The 27129-nt window shown below is 37.7% G+C and overlaps 1 protein-coding gene across 1 annotated transcript in view; it reads right to left on the bottom strand.

Moving 5' to 3' along the window:
• The window catches only part of TENM2 (teneurin transmembrane protein 2), a 1153031-nt gene that overhangs the window by 935769 nt on the left and 190133 nt on the right, over positions 1-27129 (bottom strand). Inside the window, 1 exon segment of the mRNA XM_039247655.1 lies at positions 17598-17897. Within this exon segment, the coding sequence (XP_039103586.1) occupies positions 17598-17823 (226 nt within the window). The 5' untranslated portion in view covers positions 17824-17897.

Raw genomic sequence — 27129 nt, 5'->3', positions numbered from 1 at the left:
AGATTTCTCTTTTAGGAAAAAAACACTGCAGGCAGAGCTTGATGGCATATTTACATGCAGAACTCTGTGAGATGTGGGCCACAAGAAATGCTGTTTCACCACCCAGTGGTAACTGGAATTCAGAGGGGAAGGCATTAACCTTGGATGGATAGAGAATGGCTCTGGTGAGGTGTGAGGCGAGAGGAGACAGAATACCCTCTGGGACCTAGAAGATCTCATCGTTGGGAAAGCTCCTGGGCTCAGTCTCCTGTGCTGGACCATCCCCCAGGAGGTTGCTGTTAACAAATGAATATGTTTGAGCACATGGAATTTTGAAAGAGAGTTGTGGGGTTTACAAAGTAATTCCTCATAGGTATTTCACCCACCACAACGACTTGGTGATAACAAATACTGCTTACAAAGAATTTCCTTATTAATAAACTTTACCCCACTAATCAAACTCTGGAGTAGGTACTAGGATGTGGACTGTACACAGAGGTATACTTTGCTCCAGGGGGTCTTGTCTAAGACCTGCCCAGAATCACATGGCTCACCATTGTCCAGCATAAGCCTGACGCACTGTCTCCCGGCTTCAAATTTTGCCCTAAATTGCTGAGTGGCTGGAAAATCGGAGTTGCTGAAAATCTGTGCAAGGGAACAAGTGAAGCAGGAGGCAGGAGATGAAGAAATGGGTACTTGGCTTTCTCTGGAGGCAGGTACTCTGACTTGCTCTGATTCACACTATCTATTCACACAGGAAACCACAGGAGAGAAAACACAAGGATGAAGAACTCAAGGTAAGGATGGGTGGGGACATGTCAAGAGGCTGGGGGTGCAGCAATCAGAGAATGGTCCCATCCATCACTTAACAGGGGTGAGGAGGTGAAAGTTATTTCCTCTGGGTTCAGAAAAAGGAAAGAAAATAGTAAAAGAAAAAAAGTGAGGAAATGAGGAGAGCTAAAAACAAAACAACCAAAACCCAGTTTTGGTGTTTAAATAATACTTGCATGAATACTGTAGAGCAAAGGACAGAAATTCCAGCTCATGTCTCCTAATTTACCCTGTTAAATATAAATACTCTTTGCTCAGTACAAACTCAACTTTGTAACTTTATTATTTTTTTAAAACGTTTTATTTATTTCTGAGAGAGAGAGAGAGAGCGAGCGAGCAGGGGAGGGTCAGAGACAAAGGGAGATACAGAATCTGAAGCAGGCTCCCGGCTCTGAGCTAGCTGTCAGCACAGAGCCCAACGTGGGGCTCGAACCCACGAACCATAAGATCATGTTCTGAGTCGAAGTCAGACGCCCAACCAACTGAGCCAACCCAGGCACCCCTCAGCTTTGTAACTTTAGAGGAAAGAACAATGAACTTGACCAGCAGCTGATTTAGCTGGATGTATTCTGAACCAGAATTCTAACTCTAAACCTAGAAGCTTATGTGACCTTGGAGACCTCAGAAGCTCTCTAAACCTCAGTTTCCTTATCTGTCAAATGAATGGCTTGAAACAGATCATCCCTATGGGTCTGGTTCTGATATTCTATGTTCACAGCACTTTTGAGAGAGTTACTATACCCTCATCAACTATGGTTTCCAGAGAAATAGCATCTGTCACATCAATGACACAGCACATGTATCCCTCCCTTTATTTTTCTTCTGCTAAGGTGTTTTAATCCTGACAGTATAATAGAATAAATCACAGCCATCAGAGATGGGAGTGACACTGGCCACACACATTCGAGATAAACAGTCAAAAATCACTCACCCATGCCTTCCCCTTTGCCCACAGCCTGTGCTGTCTGACAACACTAAGGTTGAACTATGATTTCCATCTGGCTGCTCAGATCTGAGCACCAAAATAACCCTCTGCATTGTCTTAATAGCTGTAATGATACTCTGCTTTCCAGCAGCCTCTCTGTCCAGACCATCTCAATATTTGGATTTGATTTCTTCCCTCCAGCAAGTGTTGAGGGAAGTATAGTTGTTACATAGTCAATCAGCAAACATCACTTAGCACCTACAAATAGCACTAAAGGTAGATTGTTTAGGTTTGATTTTCTTTGCACCTCTTATGTACATGTCGCCTGCACTTGGGAAGGGGAACTAACCCTTTAAAACCTTGGCTGTCCTTAAGCATAGTGATGATTTTTATTTATATACCTCATAGGTATGAGGCACATAGTAATTGTTCAGTAACTTTAGCTATTAACATTAGTGCAACTCTTTTGTCTCTATTTTAGATAAGGAGATTATTACAGTGGTATAGAACTGTAGAAATAAATGAAGGTGATAAAGAGCTTCAAAAAGACAGAGATCTCAGAATAACTAGCCTGGGGGCTAATAAGTCACAGAAATGGATAATTTTCAATATGAACTTTTACCCATTCTTTGTTTTTGCAATACTTAGCTCTGCTGGCATTCCTGCTTCTATCTGTGGAAGATTTGTGAATGAGAAGCTATGATATTCTATACAGCAAGCGATAGGTATGTTTGTGTAATACAGAGGGTATTTTGGCCTTAAAAAAAAAAAAAAAGATTCTTCTCTCTTAAGAAAAAAGGACTATGACATACTTGAATTAAACTACCTTTAAAAAGCCAAGGAATCACTGTCCATTAAGGATGACTGAGGAGCAAGAAGCCAATAATACTCACTGTACCTTCCGAGAGAAGTATCATGGGGTAGGAAGCGGGTGGAGGATACGTGGTTTAAGATAAAGCAAAAAAGGATTGGACTCACTGTTCTGATCCGAAAAGCAAGACTTACGGATAAGGGCCATGGTCTGATTGAAACGTGCTTTCTTCGTGCTCTGCAAGACATCCATTGCTCATATCTGTAACTCTTAGCAAATTCGGTTCAAGGAGTGAGCTTACTGCCTTCAGTGTATAAATGAACTCAGAGACTACAAGCTTCTGTCAGACACACTTGAACCGTCTCCAGGAATTGGGAGGCTGTTTCCCCTTATCGTATTCCTGGTTTTACCTGTTCCTCCTGCTTACACTCTTCCTTAGGATTTCCACTGAGAAGTCTTGGACTTCTTTGTACCTTAATGATATTCTATTGCTCTCTAGCTGAAAATCCTCAAATAAATTCCCACTGTCTCCTTAGCTCTGATTATCATGATCTCTGTATTTCAGTCCTTCTACTTTTAAAATGGGGGTGATATTGAATTGATACATGTGAAGTCACTAATGAGCACCTGGCACTTCAGAAGTATGCAATGAGGGGCGCCTGGGTGGCTCAGTTGGTTAAGTGTCTGACTTCCACTCAGGTCATGATCTCATAGTTCGTGGGTTTAAGCCCCATAGTGGGTTCTGTGCTGATGGCTTAGAGACGGGAGCCTGCTACAGATTCTGTATCTCCCTCTCTCTCTGCCCCTCCTCCACTCATGTTCTCTCTCTCTCTCTCTCTCTCTCTCTCTTTCTCTTTGTCTCTCTCAAAAATAAGCATTAAAAAAGTATGCAATGAGAAGTATTATCATTAAAAAAAAAAAACCCAACAAAATCTTATGAAAGAAGATTCCTTCTGTTCATTTCATCCCTGACCCAGCCCCTTTATAAAATGTGCTGAATTTCTGCCATAACACACTGAATCCTTCTAATTCTGTTAAGAACTGAAAGCAAGAAGCTTACAGTATTAAGCTGCTACATAATTAAACATTCTATGACAAATCATTCTCTAGAGATATAAACTGAGGTTCAACAAAAGCAAGATGTTCTTGTTCACACATACATTAATTCTCTTACAGCTTTGAAATCAAGCTATTTAAGTTTCCTAGAAAGGGTTAATAAAAGACTTCATAAAGGTCTCTGAAATCTGAAGCTGAAATTATACCATGTGCTATTATTACTGTTTTTGTTAGTCACCCAGAAAACAAGTAAGATGTATGCTTAGAGGATATAAAAAAGAAATAAAATTCATGTTGGCTTTCGCTAAGAGTTTGGCTAAAAATACATTCCGACATGCAGTGCACAGGCATGGCCTAGAAAGCTCTCGTGGCACCAGGGCGGCCAAGAGGCAGCTCTGGCTTTGTTTGGCAACAAAGATCACTTGATCATGCAGAGAGAGTAGGGGGTCTGGCAAAGTCAGCTTTGAATAAAAAAAAACCAAAACGTGCCTTACAATGTTCATTCCCAATCTACTGTGGCCAAACTGAAATAACACAGATGCCGTATGAGGAGGTAGAAAGGGGGTAGGGGAGGATGTGGGCAGAGCTTTGGGACAAGATGTGAACCCTCCATATTCTAATATGTGATGGGAACCTCTGATCAACAAACATTTATTAAATGTCTCTGTGAATGGTACTATAGCTGGTACGAAAGGGGATGGAAAGATGAATGAGGCACTGTCTTCATCTTCAAGGAACTTATAGGAACTTATATTTACAGCTTGCTATTCTGCACAGAGATCTAATGTGATGGCTTCCAAGGGGGAAAAAGCAATATCAGGTTTCCTAGGCATGTAGTGAGAAATCGCATATGAACTAAAAGCAGCAACAAAACCAACCAATCATGGAACTCTATACTTTTGCAACTTTCATATAAACCTAAAAGTATTCTAAAATTAAAAGTTTATTAATTAAAAAAAAAAAAAACTAACCAGCCAAAAGGAAATCATAATGTTTCTTACGTAAAACAAAATAAAAAACAAACCAGAAACATTCTAAAATTTAGTAAATTTAGTAAATCTGTAACACAAGCTCAGCACCTTCTTGTTAAATCAACCATTTCCCGATGAAGATGCCCTATGCTGGCAGCTTTGGGAGCTACATCTCCCAGATAGACAGTCTTCTTTAGGCCTACACAGTGTATCTCAAAATGATTTAGCTGCCAAAGGTCTTAACCCACTTTGCCCTGAGAGCAGAGGCTGAGAAGAATTCTCGTGAATAAGTAGTTTATTTGGGAAGTGATTCTAAGGAGAAGTGAGGGACAGGGTGAAAACAGGACAGGAGGGAGAGCCAATATAAGGAAGAGTGCTAAACTTGGTCACTCCTGTGGGTACCTGGTGATGATGGTGCTGGAACCTTCCCAGGAGCCTTAGGCTGTGCTTCTCAGGATAAAGGTGAGAACCATTTATCATCAGCTTCCTATCCATTGGCTTCAGAACCCACTGATCAAGGTGGCCCCACAGGTGTGGATTCTGGGTTTGCTTACACTTAACTATCTTCATCCTCAAGGGCATTCAGCAACTTATTGTCAGAAAATTCCAGGGGAGGGAAAAGAAGCCAGCATCCTGTGTAAAGTTCACTTAAAGTTCTCCAAGATACATTACAGCAACATTTAAAACCTGGGGATTTTATGGGAAAGCATTCCAGATTTCTCATTTTCTTGAAAAGTTGGGATATCTAGAATACCAGACTTGAATTCTCCAAAGGCACCAAACAGCCAGAGCTGAGAGGCACTACCTGGACATGCATAATCCAAATCAGGACAGTCTCCACCATGAAACACAGTTGAAAATTCAGCTTGCTTCGTTCCTTGGTTTTACTGGCATTCTCCTATGAATGTTGGACTTTTCACCCATACTTGAACTATTCCTAGACTTTATAAGTATTCACAGTGAAAAGCAAGTAACCATTAACACTATCTTTCTTCACTGGCTTCATCTTTCAAAATAAACATAATTTGATTGTGTTTCTTCCAACAGTAGGTTTCAAGTCATGATTACTGCTTTGATGTTGAAGATGTTAAATCCATTGATATAATTAAGTGATTATGCACTACATGCCAAGCCAGATGCTCAAATTAAATCCTCACTTTTAACATTTAACAGAATGTCAGATAAGAAGTAGAAAGGGTAAAAGAATTGGTCCACTTGCTTCTTCTGACTCAGAACAAAGAGGTGGACACTGCCAACCAAGGACCCACAATACCCGGTACACAACCAACAAATGGTTGCTCATTACTGGTTTGGAAATACTGTGCAATGAGCTCCTAGGTACATGGTATTTATTAAGCAAAGCCCTCTAAGAATTAGGAAGCTCTACTAAAATTAGAATTATGGGCTTTTGAGTGAAAAGTGAAATTCTAAGTCACTATGTTAAGCATGAGTCCCTGTATGTTTGCAGTGCTATCAGTTACCAAGAAAATGGTTATACTTTATATAGTTTGTTCAGTTACACTCAACCCTTTGAGATGTTTTTATAAATACTGATACCTGAGTACAACCCTCCATTGATTCATATTTAATTAGTCCTGGGCAGGGCTTGGGCACGGGAACTTTTCAGAACTCCCCGAAAGAGTCTAATAAGCTGCCTCCTGGTGCAGAGGCAGAAATGGCAGAGGGCTGTGGCCACATTCACTGTCCCCTCACTGCTCAGCTAAGACAACTCAGCACTTCGCCGTAGCCTCCCTGCTGTTCAATCTCTGGGTTTGTGAAGCAGAAAGTGTTAAGTGGGTCATCTCCAGACAGGGTTTTTGCATCACATACAAATGGGGGTCAGAGTGTAAGCATTAACTGAATTGTCACTGCAAACTAAGAAGAACTTGTACCCAAGGCTGTCAGGTGAACAGAGATCTTTTTAAAGTTGATAGTGTCACCTGAATTTGCAGTCATTTGAGAAGACTTTTTTGGGCTATAGATATTCACCCTGAAGTTGACTGGATTTCTTTTTCTTTGAGGACACTAAAAGTAGTATTTCTCCCTTCTATCAATGTTCCAGCAAACAGATTCATAGAAACATATTCAATCCATTGGAATTACTCTCTAAATAAATTCAACATTTTAGCTCAAAGAACGACAAATAAATTCTGTGCTTTAATTCCCATACATGAAGTGGACTTTACCTGTACAAGGATGAACTGAGAAACACGTATTATACAGTCAAGGTGGCTGTAGACGTGGCAGGATTTAAAAGGAAGTGTTTCAAACTATTTTTAAAATAAAATGCATCCCACTGGGACAGCAACTGCCCAATGCCTGCTATTCATAAATCAGGGTGAACAAAGAGAACCTTCACTTTTTGTGGCTCTGGCCAAAGAAAAAGACCTAAAAAGGAAGGAGGATAACAGGTTCAGCTGGGAATACAACAGAGCCCATCTGATTTGCTCTGTTTTTTTTTTTTTTTTTCCTCATTCCCAAAAAGATCATTCTATCTCAGAAAAAAATGCATTAAAGATAATGCTCATTGTAACTTTCGGAAAATACTCCAAAATATTATAAAAGACTGTTGGACATTATTAAATAAGTGTGTGTTGCACTTATTTTTAATATCTTTGCACACACTCAGTATTTGTTCTGATTGCTCCCAGCAGAGATTTATTACTAAAGTAGATCTGACTTGAGGTTGAGTGGAAAGGAAAGCAGTCAGTGCAGGAGGAATACTGAGTATCTTGGTGCAAGGGAGTTTGGCTGCAGCAGAGAGAGAGAAAGAGGGCTTGTGAGATATGCATGCCAATTAAAGTGCTCAAGAAATGAACATGAATTCATTTTGGGTACACACCAGCCTCCTCCTCTTCATAGGTCCCTGGGGATGCTTCTGGAATTGCCAGAGCTGAAAATTAAATTATAAACCTAAAACATGACACTGAAAATGTAATGTCTCCTTTGATAATATCACTGTGATGATTCATCAGTGGGTGGGGCAGCACCTCTCGGGGACCCAGACTGTAAGGCATGGTGAGTCCGACACTGGCAATTACTCCAGCTCTCCCAGCAGTTTCTCTAAAGATTCCAGGAGGAATTATGTCCTGTCACAGATCACATTACACCAAAGGCCTCCTACACATATGACACAGTAGGTCTCCACAGAGGCATAACCGCAATATGTGCCACCGGCTTGGAAAAGCTGATAGTATTACTGGATCACCAACACCCACAAAAAGCAAATGTTAGTGCAATTCAATATGTGAGTGTCAGAGTGCACTGCAGACAACTCTTGCAAGCTGGCATTTCACAATGTGGGATTTGGTATTGTCATGCTGGACACACAACCCACGTGTTCTAGGTTCTAAGTTCCTTTTCTGAGCTGTGCTATTTTTCTTGGAACAGGAAACAAGCCCCTAATAAGAATAAATTCTCTTGTAGTTTCATCCATGAGTCACAGCACAAAACTGCAGAGCACTTTATCTCCCTATTCACAGGAGTCAGAAATCCACGGCCCGTGTCTGCTGAGTCACCTGTAAGAGGATAATGGTAATAATACCAGCTCATGAAGGGCCACCAGAGTTCAGAAAGCAGAAGTTGCACTGAAGAGGTGGTCCATACATTAAGCCTCGTGTGATGAAAAGATTTGGAATAGGTAGGTATGTATTCTACAAAGAAGAAATGGACATAGGAAGGTACACACTATTTTTGCTATCACTAGAGCCTTTGGGAGCTGGGTATATAAAGTCAAGGACTAAAGAAGAGAACTAGTATGAGACAAAAGGCAAGAGACGTGGCCTGTGGCATACGGGGATGTGAATGGGCTGGCTACAGGCACTCAATTCAAAATTTCTAAAGCAATGTATGAGCCCAGCTAAATATATCTAGGGGCTAAGTATGCCTGCGTGCATTAACTTTGTGATCTCTGATTTAGGAGTTAAAAAGTGCTCCCAACTCTGAGTAGGGAAGTGGGAAATAAAACTAGTACCGTTTTATTTATTTATGCCTGGAATAGTCAGTGAGGTTTGGACTGAGTAAAGGATGCAAAGTAAGTTTTTCTTTTTCCCCACTCTCTTTGGACAGACTCTGAAACAGGCTCCAGGCTCTGAGCTGGCTGTCAGCACAGAGCCCGACGTGGGGCTCGAACCCACAAACCGCGAGATCATGACCTAAGTGAAAGTCGGACGCTTAACCGACTAAGCCACCCAGGCGCCCCAATGTTCTTCCTTTTTGTGTCCATTGATTAGCTGTGTTCCCACGTGAGCTTCTTATTTTTTCTTGTGCATTTTTCCTGGATGATCACATTGAGTCCCATGAAAATTACTAGCTGTCAACTCCTAAATCTCTATCCAGCTCAAATCTCTCAGCAGAATTTAGAGCTGTACATTCAACTGCCTATTAGGCAGCTATACGTTCATGGCCTACGGGCACCTCCAACTCAAAAGGTTCACAAGTGCACATACTAACTTCACCCACAAACCAGCTCATCCTCTGTTTAAAAACCCCAGTGGTTAGTACTAACATTTGGACAGTTGCCATAACCAGAGACTTGAGTCCTTGAATCTTCTTCTCTCCCTCACCTTGCTTATTCCATCAGTTGCCAGAAAGTATTGATCTTACATTCTAAACATCCTCAGCTTTGCTAGTCAATTTACCAGTTGTCAAGATTAAAATACACATCCACTTGCACACAAACATATTACCCCCCCCCCCGCATGCTATGAGTTTTTGATTTATTTAGCCAGTGATAGAGAACAAATAAGGTATTATGGTCATGCGGGAAAGGGGTGGATAAAGCATAATGTTTTTTTTCTGTATTTTACTTGCACTGTGTCCATTTGAGGTGGTCTGTTGCTGATGCTACTCTGCATAGGCAGGCATCTAAAAAGGCTGAGGGGAAAAACATCCAAATTATTTTAACAATGTTACATTTTTATCCTTAGCTTTGTATAACCATTCCAGGAGAATTTGAACTAACAATCTATGCACTTACATTTAAGGGCTTATTTACAAACATTGACCTTTCCTGGATCTTTAAGTAAATTCAGCATCAAAAAGGTAATATTCTCTTTGCAGGAGAAGAAAGCAGTCAATGCCCAAGAGTCACTGAACAATACAGCCACCTTTACTTTTACAGTGTCCTTAAAAGTCCACATTCTTTGTGGCACAACATTTTTCGAACCATCCCCATTATTCCAGTTCAGACCGCTAAACTCCCTTGCCTCCATGAAACACACTCTTCTAATCCACCTCGCTGAGCATGTGGTCTCCTTGTAATATATTCTATAAACAGATGCCAGCATTAATTCCCCAAAAAGCCTTTGTGACCCAGTTTTACCCTCCCACTCTAGCTCCTTAGACCCCACTCTACATTCAGCTAATCTGAACTTTTAGATTCTCGGAACGACCACACTTTGTCATCTATGGACCTTTGTATATGCCTTATCTTTTGGCTGAAAACTCCTTGCCATTCTGATCATCTAACTCCTTATACTTCAAGTGTATAAAAGGAAGTCATAATTTGTGACATTTCTGAAGCACAATTCTGGGTGAGATGCCTCTCCAGAACCACACACTATCTTCTTTTGTGGTGATTATCAGAAGTACCTAGTTACATGTCTATTATATCTTTCTTCTTTAAGACTGCCAAGCTTTGTGTGATGACGGCTTATGTTTGCTTTATTCACTGCTATATTCTATAACCTAACACAGTTGCCTCATGGGTACCCCAAAATATATTTGATTTAATTTGAGTCAAAGGGCAAAAACAGGGAGATGTTTTAGAAATTTAATACTATCTATGAAACCAAAAAAAAAAAAAAAAAGAAAAAAAAAGTGCAGCGCAAGGCCTAAGGGTAGGAGGCAATTTAAATGGTGAAGTTATTTTCCGGTCTTGAAATCTTGGAAGCTTAACATGGAATCAGGAACTTAGATAAAAGGATAAATTAAGAAAAAAATAACTGCCATAATCTGGTGAGCATCAATATAAAGAAAAAAAAGAGTCTTCTTAGAAGACCAAAATGTAAGAGCTATGAAACCAGTTCCCAATAGCTATGATATAAAAATGGAAACAGATTTTGAAGAAAAGACATTTAAGTTTATTACTGGACTATTTCAAAAGACATTATCAGTTAGACAAGTAGAAATGGAGGTTGGAAAGACCATTTATCTTAGACTTGAGCATCAGAGGGTAGGCAGCATCTGTTATGAGGCCAGTTAGTATTCCTTACCCACTTCTGGCATCAGAATCTGTCTTTCCTATTTGGAATTCATTCCACCAGGTTTAGGAGGCACTTACCATAAACTATCCCCAAACACAAAGTAGGCCTAAATCTAAGACATGGCCAAGTGAATTCAGAGTGATAGAGGCATCAGCATGTGCCCGATTTACATGAATCTCTTTCCAGTGACATTACAGATGGTAGAGAATAGGAGATTAGGATTATCACCAGACATCATCAAGTAAATACCTCCAAAGAATAAAGCCAAGTACAGAGAATGAGAAATAAGAGATGGTACATGTAAGCAGTGTTAAATTCTCCAGTGATATAAGACTAAGCATCATATTTTTTGCATAAGCTCATTTCAGTCAGAGTACTATCTTACTTTCACTTGTAACTGAAAAAGCCTTGCAGAGTAGAAACAGTGAATGTTGAAATTATATGAACTAGACTGTTATAGAGAAAGTGCCATAGAAAAGAAACAGTGAAGGGCAAGGGTCAAAGTGGACAATTACTACAGAAAAAGAGTAAAGAAAGAAATACAATTCAGAAAAAGTTATATCTAAAGCTGAATGCAGAGTTGACAATAGAGACTTGCTTAAAGGATAATAATTGGGCAAACATAAAGATTATAGTTTGAAAAATATAGATTTAATACTAGAAGAGCAGTGACTACAACAAAGAAAATCCAGAGGAGACTGAATCACTAGCTGACAAGGACTCCAAATTATTACCCATACAGTGATAAGAATGGATTAATTTTCTCTAGAGTTTATATGGATAAAGTCTACTCTTAATTAAACCCAGCCCTAAAATTTACATTTATTTATATACCATAAAATGAATATCGTTTAAAAAAAAGTTTGTATCCAATGACACTGCCTTAGAGCATTTTTCTTTCTTTCTTTTCCTTTCTTTACTTATAAAATTGTTTGACTAGCAACTCTCTTACAGTGTGATGGCATCAGCTGACATTTGTTAGATGGTAGCTTTCCGTCCTTTCTAAAAATAAGGAAATAATGTGTGAGTTATGTTCATCTTTGGTAGCAAAAGGTATGGCACAAAGGGAGTCAAATATACTCTATCAATAACTGGAAGAACATTTCTGGATTTGAAACTGTCAGAGTTCTTGCAAGTCATAAGAATCAAATCTGAGGCGAAAAACATTTCTCGTGCATAAAATATTATGAGAGGTGGAGAGCAGATGATGACCATTTTGTTGGCAAAAGGCTTAAAATGACAATAATGATAACCACCAGCATGTATTCAGCACCTATTAAAATACAGGCAGCATCCATAGCATGATGAATGATCATTAAAAAAAAAAATGATCCCAATGATCTCAGTCTATAATGGTGAGAACTTTTACACAAGGAGAAAATGAGATTTACAGAGTCCACGTTCTAGAATTGAATCAAGCTGACACTAATAGAACCCATCAGTACTGGGATACAGTTGAGCTCTGGGTCTGCATTCTTAACTGCTTTCCCCTATGCCTCTCAAAGGAAGCAAAAAGGGGTCAAGTTAGCCAGCAAGAAGGCAATGGATCATATTACACTGAAAGGTTATAGATTCTCTCTTCTTAAAAAACAAACGAACAAAAGCAAAACAACAACAACATTAAAAAATACAGCCAAAGAATAAGAAGCAGCATGTTATTCTCAGCTCAGTTTGTGAAAAAAAGTTTTTCTGTCTAGAGGTGGCAGAATAAATGAATAAATTAAAAGCAATATTTTCAAGGTACTTTTTAACCTTCCAGATACTGACCTGACAAACTTCTGAACTTCATTAAAACTTAAAACATGTTTTCTGTAGGTAAAGGGCTAAGGTTTTCAAAACAGAATAGTTTTAATTGTTGTTTTGCGTGCAGTGTGGAAAAATAACTATTTTAAGACAATAGTATACACAGAAATGCTCACAGGTTTCCCGAGTATTTCAGCAACTCTTATATACATTGACTGAATGAATTCAGGTAACACTTTAGCTTACTAGTGAGTTTTTAACTCATTAACAAAGGTTAAATTTATGCTATGCCAAATTAGAGAGTAAAATAATTTGCCCAAATTATTTTAAAGATCACAAGAATGAAAATTGGCTTATAAAATACCAAAATCAAACCTAGCCTAAAATGTGTATGTGTGTATGCCTTTATGTATTTTTTATGTGCATCAAAATGTAGGTGAAAGTGATTTCTGTGCTAGAACTGATTGAGGGAACTGATGGAAGTATGTTTTCAAAAATCCAATCTTCCCCCAGTTCTTTCTTCAACCTTGACCCAAAGAGACAGCCCGAGGTACAGAGAAAGAATTCAATCTCGGCCCCCTCTCAAGAGACTTGAGAGCTACTAACTGGAAAAGAAAGGCTTTTTGAGCCACGAGAAGCCTGGCTGAACTCTCTGGCCCACTGGGCCTTGCCTAGCACTGAAACCAGTCAGTTCTGCTTACCTGAGCAATATCATTTAGATAGCAACACCTTTCTTGGTTAGTGTTCCAGGTTGAGAGGTTGTGCGAAGAGGTGATGACTATAGGGGAGGGCCAAGAATCTGTGCTGACAGCCTAGCACACATTCTGACAGCAGAAACTTTTTCCTAAAGTGGTAGTAGAGAGCTAGTGTAGGTGGGCACACTCACAAAGAATTTGGGAGAGCTGTGGAAATGGAGGCAAATGGGTGAGAATAGGAATATGGATCATCAGGGCTGGTTGTCTTGCTCATTATATACGCAATCAATGTTAGCAGTTGTAGTTCCTATAGTAAGAAATGTTTAAAGGTGTTGGTATTTAAAAGCTTTATCAACTGAACTTCATAGCCTTTGACTTAGGCTTTAATGTCTTGTTTTTGTTGATTTATTTACTTACTTGGGAGGTGATCAAACAGAGTGGCTCAAGTTCCAAACAGAGCTCTTGAATCCAACTTCCTGGATTTAAAACCTGTCTTCGTCAATTCCTACATTTGTGACCTTGGATTGATTTATTTAACCTCTCCATGCCTCAGTTTCCACATTCATGAAAAAGGAGATACTAATAGAACCCACTTCATAACATTGTTTTGAACGTTATCTGAATCAATATAAGTAACATAATCAGACTGACACCTAACATATAAAAAGTGCTCAGTGAACATTAGCCATTATTCTTTTGTTGTTCTTGTTGATCTTGTTTAATACAGCTGAAAATGGTGTACGTATCCCAGTGAGATATAGAATGTGAACCAGAGTCTCAGGCAGATAAACAGGCAAAGCAGAGTTTGAGTCTAACTTTAGGCTCCCAAGCCCTGGGGGAATGTCTTTTGTGTCATGCTGCTCTACACCCTAACTTCAGGGTCCCAAAGAACAAGCTCATACAATCTGCTTGGGCACTTGGCTGACCTTCATTATTCAAAGAGGCATCTATTTCACAGGTTAGACTGGGGCTAGGTCTAGCCAGGGATCAGACCACTGGTCAGTTTTGTCAGGTGCATTAACTCTCAGACCACTAAGGTGCTATTCAGTGCAGAATTAGTCATTTATTAATTACTAATTACTCCAATGGCCATAGACCTAAAGTCAGCAATTTTCACCCTTCACACCAGGAGGATCCAGAATAATAGAGGTCAGGCAGGTAATTTGCATTGTCTCTCTTTAGGAGCAGAGGCTGATTCTGTGCTGAAAGCAAGCAAAGAAGGTATAATTTGATGGGAGCTTCCATAAGCTTCTCATGGGAACACCTATCCTATCTCTCCTGCTGGGATCTGGCAGCTTCTCGCATTTGATACTTGCAGATACTTGCAGTAAAACTGGACAGGGTCTGACCCTGGCACCACATCACTTTTACTAGCTGGCAATTCTTTTCCACTCTGAGCATCGGAAGATCATCCAACTGTGTTTGCCAAACTTGCCTGAATGTGAGAAGCATGTTTGTTTTATGATCAGTGTCTTGGGTTTTAAATAAGAATACTACAGGAGATGATCCTGCCATGATCCTTGCTAATGTATCTCTAGGCTAATAAGTTCTGAAATGATCCTGCTCTTTGATTTCATGAATAAGAAAATAAAATGGGAAATGCATGACATTTAAAAATTATTGTTATTGCTGAGAGTAAAATGTATTTTAACCCTCTCTGTAGTGGCTAAGTTTCACGTTGAATGTGATGCTTGCCAGATTGTATCTCCTGTTTTTCCTCTCTTTAAATATGTGCTTATTTACTTCCTGAGTTCAATTTTAGAACCCATCAAAGTAGATCCACTCAGACTCTGACTACATTTTCATGCATAAATTCATAGATGTCTTCAGAAGGAATTGCACTTGCATATGCAAATACTTTCCAATGCCTTTTCATTTCTACTTTTGGCCTGCACAGTTTTTAATTCATGCAAACACATTACACAAACAAATATGGGCTCAATAACAACACACGGCATGTGTGAATTGTTAATTGCAAAGCTATGAGTTTGATATGGCCAAGCAACTTCCATTATTATCAATGGAGGGGAACAAGATTAAACAGGAAGAATAAAGGTATATTTGAACATAAAATCCCAAGCATTTGATTTCATTTTATGTAAATATTAATAAGGAAAAAGGTGACAGGACAATCCACAATTCAACAATAATCTAGGATCTACAGCTTAATGCACAATGATCCAGAAACCAGGATGCACCTTTAATGGGACTTAGGAGAAAGGGTCTACATTTCAGCACAGAATCATAAGAAACAAGAATGTATGCAGTAATACTGTAAATAAAACCAAAAATATAGCAGAAAATGAAAGGCTTTCAACCATGCTGAACATGTATCATCTTTCAGAATATTTGGGTTTTGTATTACTGATGCTCTTGGAAATAACAAATAAGGGTCCTATTATTTTATATTGGAAATTTGAACACTCCCTTAATTAATTAAGCTGTGATTCTTCCTATTTTCCCCCAATTCACACTTATGCACTTTCGGGTCAGAAGAGTACTTAGTGAAGTAAAACATTTGAAGAAGTTACTCACAGATCAAAAACATGTGATACAGAGCAATTTTCAAGTAACTCTCCCTTGTTTGAAGTGTGTTTTATTTACATGAAGATAACACAGAATATGAGAATGAGCATTAAATAAAAATTATACCCTGAAAAGTCTACAATTGCAGTGAAAATACAATTTTAACTGTTTCTCTGCTGAATTTTTAAATATCCTGTTAAATATAAAAGCTGGAGGTAAACTAAACTGGGAGCATATGAGAACATGGTTTTTAGAATAACCACTGGATTACCTATGTGTATGTTCGTGTTATGTATGTATTTACGTATATCTGTGCGAGTATATGTGTGTAACAGAAAATACATATGCATGGTGTTTTCTACCGGGAACAGAATTCAAAGCTGCTATCAACTGAATGTTTGTGACACACACGCACCCCAAATTCTTATAATGAAACCTAATCTCCAATGGTATTTGGAGGTGGGGCTTTTGGGAGGTGATTGAGTCATGAGGGTAGAACCCTTATGAATCGGCTTAGTGCCCTTATAAAAGATGACCCAGAGAACTCCCCCTGCCCTCTTCAGCTATGTGAGGGGACAAGAAAAGATAGCTGTCAATGAACCAGGAAGCTAGTTCTCACCAGACAACTCAATATGCTAGCACATTTATCTTGGACTTCCTAGCCTTCAGAAGTATACAAAATAAATTTCTATTGTTTATAAGCTACCAGTTTATGATATTTGTTACAGCAGCCCTAAAGAACGAAGACAAAAGCTAAAATATCTCATGAGGAGTAAAAATTAACTGTAATATTCACTAACAGGAACATGAACCAAGAAAAAAAGAATCAGTGCTATAAACAATGATGTTATAACCTAGCAGGCAGGGCCTCCACCGTTGGTAGTGGTCTAGTGAACCTCCCTAGCGCATTCACTATATTTTTGTGCATTCACTTGTAATTTTGCTAAGCTGTTAATGTAAATCACACACAACAAGGCTGGTACACAAAGCATAAGACATGGAGCTGGTGAGTCAATGTAGCCATACTGCCTCTCAGCACTGTTTATGCGTTAGTCTACATGTCCATACATTTACAGCAACCCCTGACAAGTGATGACAAACTTCCTCATGGATATTGGATATGAAGAGAATGTCAACTGTTAGCACTTGAGAAAAATATTCTCCTCCCCTAAGAAATAAAAATACTGTAAGAAAAATAAGTTTTGGTATAAGTAGCAGGGAGAATTACATCTGTGGAACTGGTTAAATAACATAAATCAGTTCACCTATGCTCTGAAACACAGAAAGGCAAATACATAACTCAAAACTGACGCCACATTTGAGGTGGAAAGAAATTATATATTACACAGGATAGGGGAGTTTTGAATATGTTATAATCAATTTACCATTTGTTCAAACAGAATCTGAGAAGTTCAATGTGTAAAACTGTAGAAATTTGAGCTCTTGGAGGCTTGTATGGGGGGTTCAAGAGAAAAAAAACACAACAGTTTAAAAACCACAGCTAATTTTCTTTTCCTCAAGACAGGGATTTAGAATGGACTTAGGACTACCCCTTACGGAGCCAAGGGTTTCCTATACCTTATTACATCTATCAAAACCTGCTATTGTGCAGCTCCAAAGCAACCACCAAATTGTCAAGGGATACAGTGTCCAGGACAAAAAAGGCACTTGTAATTCCCACAGGATTCTGATATGGGTCGATGAAAGGATTGTTTTCTTACACTAAACTAACCGGGAGATGATGCTGGCAGGCTTTGCTTCCAGTTTTTACCAACCTCAGGGATTGACACACAGCGCTACAAGTCAAAAATGCAAGGCAGAGCAGAGCAAGTCAGTGGCATAAGCTCCACATACCTTGTCTTGGAAACTCATCTGACTCCCGGTGAACGAGGTCTGTGACTCGGTTTCCATAGTGCATCCTGCTGTCGTGGTCATAGGCCTTCAGAGTCTCACTGGAGCTGTAGGACTTTTGTGTGGGCACGCGGCAGTCTTCACTGTCCAGGGAGGAACTTGTGTAGCGGCACTCTTTGCCACACCGTCCCCTGGTCAGGGAGCGATGTCGTCTGTCCTTTACATCCATTATTCTGGATCCGGCAGACAGCCGATGCTTTCAGAAAAGGGAGGCCTAGGTTTTGGTACTTTTCACTTGGCCACCTAAAAACATCAAAGGAAAACAACAAGACTGTGATTATAAGAAATGCTGCCTTCAGTTTTGACTCATGCTCTGACTTAGATAAAAACATAAAAAGGAAATGTGGTCAGACTGCACAATCTCTTTTTGCAGATGTTTAATGTATACTTAAATAATCAGCCTAAATAGAATGACTTGATACAGTAAATTAATTATTTTGCTGTTTAATACATTTTGAGAAAAAATAGCAAAATAACTCATGTTTTGATTTTCCTGTATGAATACAGATGACATGTAAGTGTCATTACTGCAAGATTTTACTATGAAGCGGTTCAAAGCAAACTTGATTTTACCCATCTTTAATTTCATTCTCCTTTTGCTAGAGAGGGGTTTGGGTAAAGCAAATATGAACATAAAATAAGTAAAAGAAAGGTGTATAAGGCATAAATACATGCTCCTGAAGCTTTGTAATGGCACCAAGTCACATGCGACTAATATAAAATTGCCTAGTTGGGTCTGAAAAAAGTAACAAAAGCCATTCTTCACATGCAAACAATACTCCTCTGATTTCCTTAATGAATCTTCAGCAAACTCCTAATCAGGTTTCTTTGTCGTGCAAAACTGTATCTTGAACACACTTGGTCCCTCCCTTCCCTAGTCACCTACCAACAGAGATCCTGCTCACAAGAGGCCTAACTGATACAACCACCTAATCATCAACCTCTTCACTACTGGGATATCCACTGCTAGAAAGAAAAACGGGAAAGAGCACCAAATGCAATAGATAAGCTAATGACAAGGAACCTCTTTAACATATGAACTGGCAACCAGAAAGCCCCCTCAGTCTGTCACTTGACACCCTTAGAGTGAAAGTGTATGCCAAACGTCCTCAGAAAACACTAGCCTTCTGCCTGGCAAATATGACAACATCGCTTAGATGCTCCAAAGTTTCAAATGATAGGCTCTTACTGATTTCACTGGCCATGCAAAATAGCATGGACCATAGGGTGAGGGCCTGGACAGAATGGACAAATACAAAATTTAATTAAAATAGGAAATACAACCCAGAGCCAGCATAATGATTTTTCTCCAGGCTACTGTTGCTCACTGCCTCCTCAATATGTCAGAAAATGCTCAGTGAACAGATCTGTAGTTTTGAACCCCCTTGCTCTTCTTTGGCCACTTACCGCATTGTAATGGGATGCCTATTTATACCAAAGAACTTGACTCTATGCACAGTAATGTGCATGGCATCTGTCCCAGGACAGCAGAAGCTGAGTTATCCTTCTCTTGTCTTTTTACACTAAGAGTCCCTTTCGGATTTCATGAAGCCTCCTACTTTATATTATTTATATACTTTATCAAATACTGCCTGTTATCATGGACAATTTTGTTTGAAAATTGGGACTTAAAAAGAGAGTACACCTGTTGTGAACACCAAGCACAATAGTGTTGCTGCCACAATCACTCATAAGAAAGCTAATCCTTAGTTTCCTGGAGCCTACAGTTCCTGACCCAGGAAGCTGAGAAGCACCTTTGAGAGTTACCTGTCAAGACCCCAGGACCTGCGTGAAGGACACAAATACCCAATGTTGGCATGGAAGTTTTTGCTGCTGTGTGGCCAATCCAAATACCTTAACATTAATGTAATTTCTGGATGCCAAAACCACCTTCCCTAGTTTATAACATGTGATTTCAGCACTTTGGAGTTCATATTACAGGCTGGTTAAGAGATGACCATTGAAGTCTTGATTGGATGCAAATCTTATCATTGCAACTGACTACCCAGAGCTTTTGTAAAATTACTCGTGAACTTTTAAGTTCAATTTCTCAATCTGTTAATATGGAGAATAACAGAAGTTGTTTCCTAAAGCTGTCATAAAAATTAAAACAAATACTGTGGTCCAAATATGCTAATACATGCTAGGGACTCTATAAGAAGTAGTTATTATTTTTCCCCTCTGAATAATTATTGTTTTTGTTAGCTAATTACTTATAGACTTGCATAAGACAAAGGGTGGCAATAATAATATAAATCCCTAAAATTCAAAGCTCTAATTAGAAATATCAATACTTGAACTGCACACAAATAAAAGACCTTTAGCACCTATTAAAAGTATGTAAGACTGTGCCTATCAACACTGAGGAGTCACGGTGTTTCTTTGGGAAATGGGCTGTTTCGAGTGAATTTTATAATTTCTCTCTCTTGCTTCACTGTATTTTTTTTTTTTTTTTTTACTTTTTAATGTTTTTGGTGTTCCTGACTCATGAAATCCTATCTTCTCTAATTTGTATCATGCTTTGGAAAGTGGGCTGACTTTCTGTATGCGGGTATGTGATTGTATTTTATATATAAAAAAAAATCATGTTATAAGTGGTAGCCTAAAGGCTTAAGACCTATTCATAATATACAAGAACTTTAGTGGATGGACCTTTTGACATTTGGTTGTCCAGTGATCTATTCCTGCTGAATTCCTCTTTCTTGGCTATTTTCTTGTTAAGTTTGTTAGCAATGCCATCTCTGGACAAATGATAGAAATTTATATATAATGAGGTAAAAAAAATAGCAAATCTTGCAAGAGAAAACTAATTTCTTAATGAACTTAGCTGACTATACAGATTGTTGGCCAATAGACATTTTGCACTCAGCCTGCCTTTATTTATTTTTGAGAGAGAGAGACAGAGAGAGACAGAGTCCTTCTCAGGGGAGAAGCAGAGAGACAGGGAGGCACAGAATCTGAAGCAAATTCCAGGTTCCAAGCTGTCAGCACAGAGACTGATGTAGGGTTCAAACCCATGAGCTGCAGGATCATGACCTGAGCTGAAGTTGGACACTTAACCAACTGAGTTACCCAGGCTCCCTGAGCCGGCCTGTTATTTAAAAATTAGTTTTCAAGTTTTAAAAAGATGAAACAGGAGAATTTATATTATAATCTGGATTTCCTGCTAATCATGAAAATTTGGGCAGTCTAGAAATCTCTGCTTCCAGAAAGATGTAATAAACATAGTTTATCTATTCCTCCCACTAGGTACAACAAAATCCCCTGTATAAATAAATATATAAATATAAGAAGAATATGAAAGCAAAAAGAGGAGGAAGCCCAACGAGGGCCCTCAGAACCCATGAATAATACTGTGGAGAGTTTCTGAGATTTCTTTTTGCTCTGTATATCCCAGACTTGGAGCTAAAGATACTGGCAACTCAGAAACATCAATAGGCACAGACAACAAAAGCTCCAACAAAATCAGTTTGCCTCTCGCCAAAGGATTAACAAAGAGGAGTCTAACAGACAAGAAAATGTTTAGACAGAACCACTTGCCTCTGGCCAAACAACATGGACAACACAGTTGTCCCAGTTCCACCTCCAGGAGCAAAAGCCAGAGGAAGAGCCTAGATTTCCACAATGCTGAGATGACAAAGCATCCTAATGTCAAACAATGCTTTCAGAAACGCTAAGAAGGGAACCAGGATTTTCAGCCCTTCCAAAAAATAATGAGGCCATCCTCTCCTCCTAGGGAGCCTGGCATTCCATCCCCACTGAGAGTAGTAAGATGCCAGTCTCCTCTGCTGGAGTGGTGTAGGAGGAGGCCTAGTGGAGAGTTAGGACTTTCACTATCTCCAGCGGTAATTAGTCCATCTGTCTCTTTTTGGTAGTTGTTAGTGTCACTTGATATGGATAACAGTGGAATAATAAGGAATAATAAGGCATTTCTATTCCCTACCACCAAGGGAAGTATCAGTAGGAGCCAGAACTCCTCCATTCCCTCCCCATCCAACAGCTTCTAATAAGGAGCTCCTTGCCCTTGGGTATTGGCAGAGACTGAGTGAGGAACCAGGACTTTTATCCCAATCTAGCAGTCATGTGGTGTGATCTCTCTGCTGACAGAGGAAACCAATGAAAACAGCAAACTTAAGTAAGACATAGGATCTCATAACATGATACTCCCAAATGTGTAGATTTTGACAAAAAGAAAAAACAACCCATTATATGAAGAACTAAAAAGATCTTAGATGAAGGAAAAAAGCAATAGATGCTGACACTGAGATGACAAGACATTGGAATTATTTGACACAGATTTTAAAACAGCCATCATAATACTCTTCAGTGAGCAATTACAGACACACACAAATGAAAAAAAGAGACTCAAAAAAGACAAGACATGTCAAGAAATGAATAGAAGATAAAAAAGAGACTCTAATGGAAATTTTTAGAACTAAACAATTAGAAATTTTTTAGAATTATTATTATTATTAAATTATCTAAATAGATTTAGTAGATGGGCTCAAGAGCAGAATGGAAGGATAAAAGAAAGAATGAGGGAACATGAAAATTGGGCAATGGAAATTACTCAAACTATACTACAGATTAAAAAATAGCCTACAGAAAAAATGCAAAGAGAATGAGGGACCTGTAGAACTACTGTTTATGTCAGAGTCTTGCTATGAAAGGAGAAAAAGAGAGGTCTGAGAAAATGCTGAAATAGCAGATAAATACATACAAATTTGCAAAAGACACAAAGCTACACATTCAAGAGGATGAACAAACACCAAAGAGAATAAATCCAAATACACCCATATGAATACATATCATAGTTAAACTTCAGAAAGTTTAAGACAAAGAAAATTTTGAAAGCAGTGAAAGAAAAATGACATCCAAACCACAGAGCAAAGCAATTTGAATGAAAATGAACTTCTCATCAGAAACCATAAAAAATAGAAAGACATAACACAATGTTTTTCAAATGCTGAAGTTTCAATCCAGAATCTTACAACCAGTAAAGATATCCTTCTAGAATGAAGGAGAAAACATGGCATCACTGATAAAGAAAAACTAAGATAATTTATCAGTATGATACTGGCACAAAAAATAGACACTTAGATCAAAAGAACAGAATAGAAAATCCAGAAATAAACTCATAATTACACGGTAAATTAAACTTTGACATAGGAGGCAAGAATCTGCAAGGGAAAATAGCAGTTCCTGAAACAAATAGTGTTGAGAAAACTAGACAGCTAGTTTTCACACTGGATCACACTGGATCACTTTCTTACCCCATATACAAAAATAAACTCAAAATGTGAGACCTGAAGCCATAAATATGGCTATGAAGAAAGCATAGGCAGTAATTTCTGTGACATTGGCCCCAACGACATCTTACTAGATAAGTCTCCTGAAGCAAAGAAAACAAAAGCAAAAACAAACTATTAGGCAGACATTTCTCCAAAGAAGACATAGATGGCCAATAGACACATGAAAAATGCTCAACATCACTCATCATCAGGGAAATGCAAATCAAAACCACAATGAGATATCATCTCATACCTATAAGAATGGCTAAAATCAAAAACATAAGAAACAAGTGTGGCAAGAATGTGAAGAAAAAGGAATATTTGTGCACTACTGGTGGGAATGAAAACTGGTGCAGCCACTGTGTAAAGCAGTATAAAGGTTCCTCAAAAAATTAAAAACAGAAACACCCCAGTAATCACACTACTGAATACTTACCCAAAGAATAAAAAACCATTAAGTCAAAGAGCTGCATGCACCACATGTTTATTTCAGCATTATTTACAATAGCCAAATGATGGAAGCAACCTAAGCATCATTTGATAGATGAATGTATAAAGAGTATGTGGTATATATGTATGTATGTGTGTGTATAATATGCATATATGCATGTGTGTGTATATATATACACACACATATATATATATACATATATATATATATAATGGAATATTATTCAGCCATAAAAAGAATGAAATCTTGCCTTTTGCAACAACACTGCTGATCTAGAGAGTATAATGCTAAGCAAAATAAACCAATCAGAGAAAGACAAATACCATAGCATTTCACTTATATGTGGAATTTCAGAAACAAAACAAATGTGCAAAGGAAAAAGAGAGAGAGAGAGAGAGAGAGAAACTGAAAAAGACTCCTAACTATAGAGAACAAACAGATGGTAAGTGGGAGGAGTGGGTGAAATAGATCAAAGGGATTAAGAGTACACTTATCTTGAGGAGCACTGAGTAATGTATGAAATTGTTGAAACACTATATTGCACACCTAAAATGAATTTAACCACTATGTGTTAACTACACTGGAACTCAAATGAATGCATGGCTAAAAAATTTTAAAAATAAAATGCCTGGAAACATTTTTAAAAAATACTAAGATAATTTATCACCAGTGACTTAATTCTGAAAGGATACACAATTAGTTCTCTAAAACAGAAAGGAAACAATGAAAAGAAAAATTTTAGAAATAATAAAAGGAGAAATCGGAAAGAAAAAAACATGGTAAGGAAAATTGTGTAAATCCTATAGATTTTCTACTTTTTTTTTAAAGTTTTTTAAAAAATCTTTATTTAATTTTGAGAGACAGAGAGCAAGAGAGGGAGAGGCAGAAAGAAAGGGAGACACAGAATCTGAAGCAGGCTCCAGCCTCTGAGCTGTCAACACAGAGCCCAATGCGGGGCTGGAACCCACAGACTGCGAGATCATAACCTGAGCCAAAGTCAGACACCCAACCTGAGCCACACAGGCATCCCAAGATTTTCTACTTCGGAGTGTTCCAAATTATTTTTGATGTTAGAAGTAAAAATCATAACACTATCTGATAAGGTTCTAAATGCGCACAGAGGAAATATTTATGAAATTATATTATAAATGGGGAGGGTAAAGTGACATAAAGGGAGGAAGGATTTCCACAATTCACTCAAACCAGTAAAATGATGAAAGTCATTAACTGTGATAAGATATGTAAGTATAATGTAACAACTAAAAAAGTTATACAAAGAGATGTACTCAAAAACACTTCAGATAAATCAATATGGAGTTGTAAAAAACATTCAATACCCACAGGAAAATAGGAAGAAGAAAACAGAGAAGTAAAAAAAATAAAACAAAAGTATAAATAGAAAACAAAACATAAAATGGCACATTCATTCCTGAAATAGCAATAATTCGTATTAAATGGTAAGGAGTCTAAATACACAAATTAAGAGACAGAGGTATGCAGACTAAATTAAAAAATATGACCCAACTCTAGGTTGTAAATAAGAATATCACTTTAAATATAATGGTGTAGGCAATATTGAAAGTAAAACTAAAGAAAAGATATATAATTCAAACATTAAAGAAAACAAGAGTGTTTACATTAATATTATATAATGCAGACTTTACACCAAGAAAAATTAGCAGAGAGGGAAAACAAAATCATAAAATGATGAAAGGATAAATCCTCCAAGAAGAAACAGCAACTCTAAATAGGTGTCTACCAAAAAAAAAAACAAAAACAAAAACCAAATTGTAAAATATGTGAAGTAAAAAATGATAGAACTGTATAAAAAATTCACAATTACCGTTGGAGACTTCAATATTGGAGTCCCACTGATGGATAAAGCAACTAGACAGAAAATCAAGAAAGAGACAGAAGAATCTACCAAGACACTATCACCCAACAGAGTCTACTCAACATTTATAGAATATCTCTCCCAATAACAGCAGAGCATATATACTTTTTAAGATGCCCATGTAATATATATCAAGAGAGAACACAACCTGGGCCATAAGAAAAAACTATAAATTTTAAAAGAATTGAAATAGTACAGAGTATGTTCTCTTAACATAATGAAATCAAACCTGAATCAGTAACTAAAAGAAGAAAATCTCCAAACACTTGAAAGCTAAACAACACTTTCCTAAATAGTTCATGGGTGAAAGATGGATCTTAAATGAGATCAAAATATAAAGTGGAGGAAGATGAAAATATAACATATCAAAATTGGTGAGAAACTGTACAAGCAGCACTGAGAGAAAACTTTACAGATCTAAACACATCTAATGGAAAACAGGAAAAGCCTCAAATCAGTAATATAAGCTTCCATGTTGAGAATCTAAGGAGGAAAAAAATAGACTCAAAGTAAGAAGGAAGGAGATAATAAAAAGCCAAATTTAATGGAATTGAAAACAGAAAAATAATACAGAAAAGCAATGAAAACAGGTTTTATCATTGAAAAGATCAATAAAATTGGCAAACTTCTTGCAAGACTGACAAAGGAAAGAAAAGACACAAATTAGCAATATCAGGAATGAAACAAGAGATCCCTAGAGGCCTTGATGACATGAACAAGATTCTTAACAAATACCATGAAGAAGTATACAAAAATAAATTTGACAACTAAGATGAAATGGACCAACTCCTCAAACAACTAAGCATCCCAACTCATCCAATATGAAGTAGATCATTTGAATAACCTTGTAACTAGTAAAGAATTTAATTTATTAAATATATACCATTTAATTATATGCTCTGTGTGTGTGTGTGTGTGTGTGTGCGTGTATACATATCATAACAAAACAGGGTTTATTCTGGGGGTGCAAGAAATGCTCAGTATTTTAAAAATAGTAAATGCAATCCACCATATTAACAGGCTAAAGAAGAAAAATCACACAATACTATCAGTTAAATTTAGAAAAGTCAAAGGGCAAAAATCCATATCTACTGATGATAAAAATGCTCAGAAAAATAAGAATAGAGAAAATTTCTTCAAGTTGATAGAGTTAACAATAAAAAAATCTACAGCTAATATCAGACAGACTTAATGGTGAAAACCTAAAGTCTTTCCTCTAGGAAGGCAAGAATGTTTGCTCTTCTAACTCTTACTCAAAATAGTGCTGGAACTTCTAGCCAGTGCAATAACATATGAAAGGGAAATAAAAGGCCTACAGAGCAGAGAGAAGACATTTAACTGTCCCTGTTTATAGATGGCATGATTGCCTATACAGAAAATCCCAAGAAAACTCTTAAAATATATGAATTTGATGAGATCATAGGATACAAGATAAACATACAAAAAAATCAACTGAATTTCAGTATATTAGCAATGAACACATGGATACCATAATGTAAAATACGATACTCTTTACCATTTTTTTAAAAGAGAGAAATACTTAGATGGAAGGCTATCAACACGTGTATAGAAATTATAGGGTGAAAGTTCATGGATTGGAAGAATCAACGTAGTAAAAAATAAATTAGTTCTCCCCAAATTGATGTACAAATTGAATGAAATTCTTGTCACCTTCCAGCAAAAATTTTTGTCAATAGAGACAAGATTATTCTAAACTTTATAGAGAAAGGAAGAGGAACTAGAATATCTAAAATTTTTGTTTGTTTTTTTAAGAAGGAGAGGAGGAATTAGTCTATCCAATTTTCACACTTCTACAACTGCAATAATCAATCCTGTGCA

Source organism: Hyaena hyaena, unplaced genomic scaffold (assembly GCF_003009895.1).
Source record: "Hyaena hyaena isolate Hyena2069 unplaced genomic scaffold, ASM300989v1 scaffold_300, whole genome shotgun sequence".
Lineage (NCBI taxonomy): Eukaryota > Metazoa > Chordata > Mammalia > Carnivora > Hyaenidae > Hyaena > Hyaena hyaena.
This window is presented reverse-complemented; position numbering and strand designations above follow the sequence as displayed.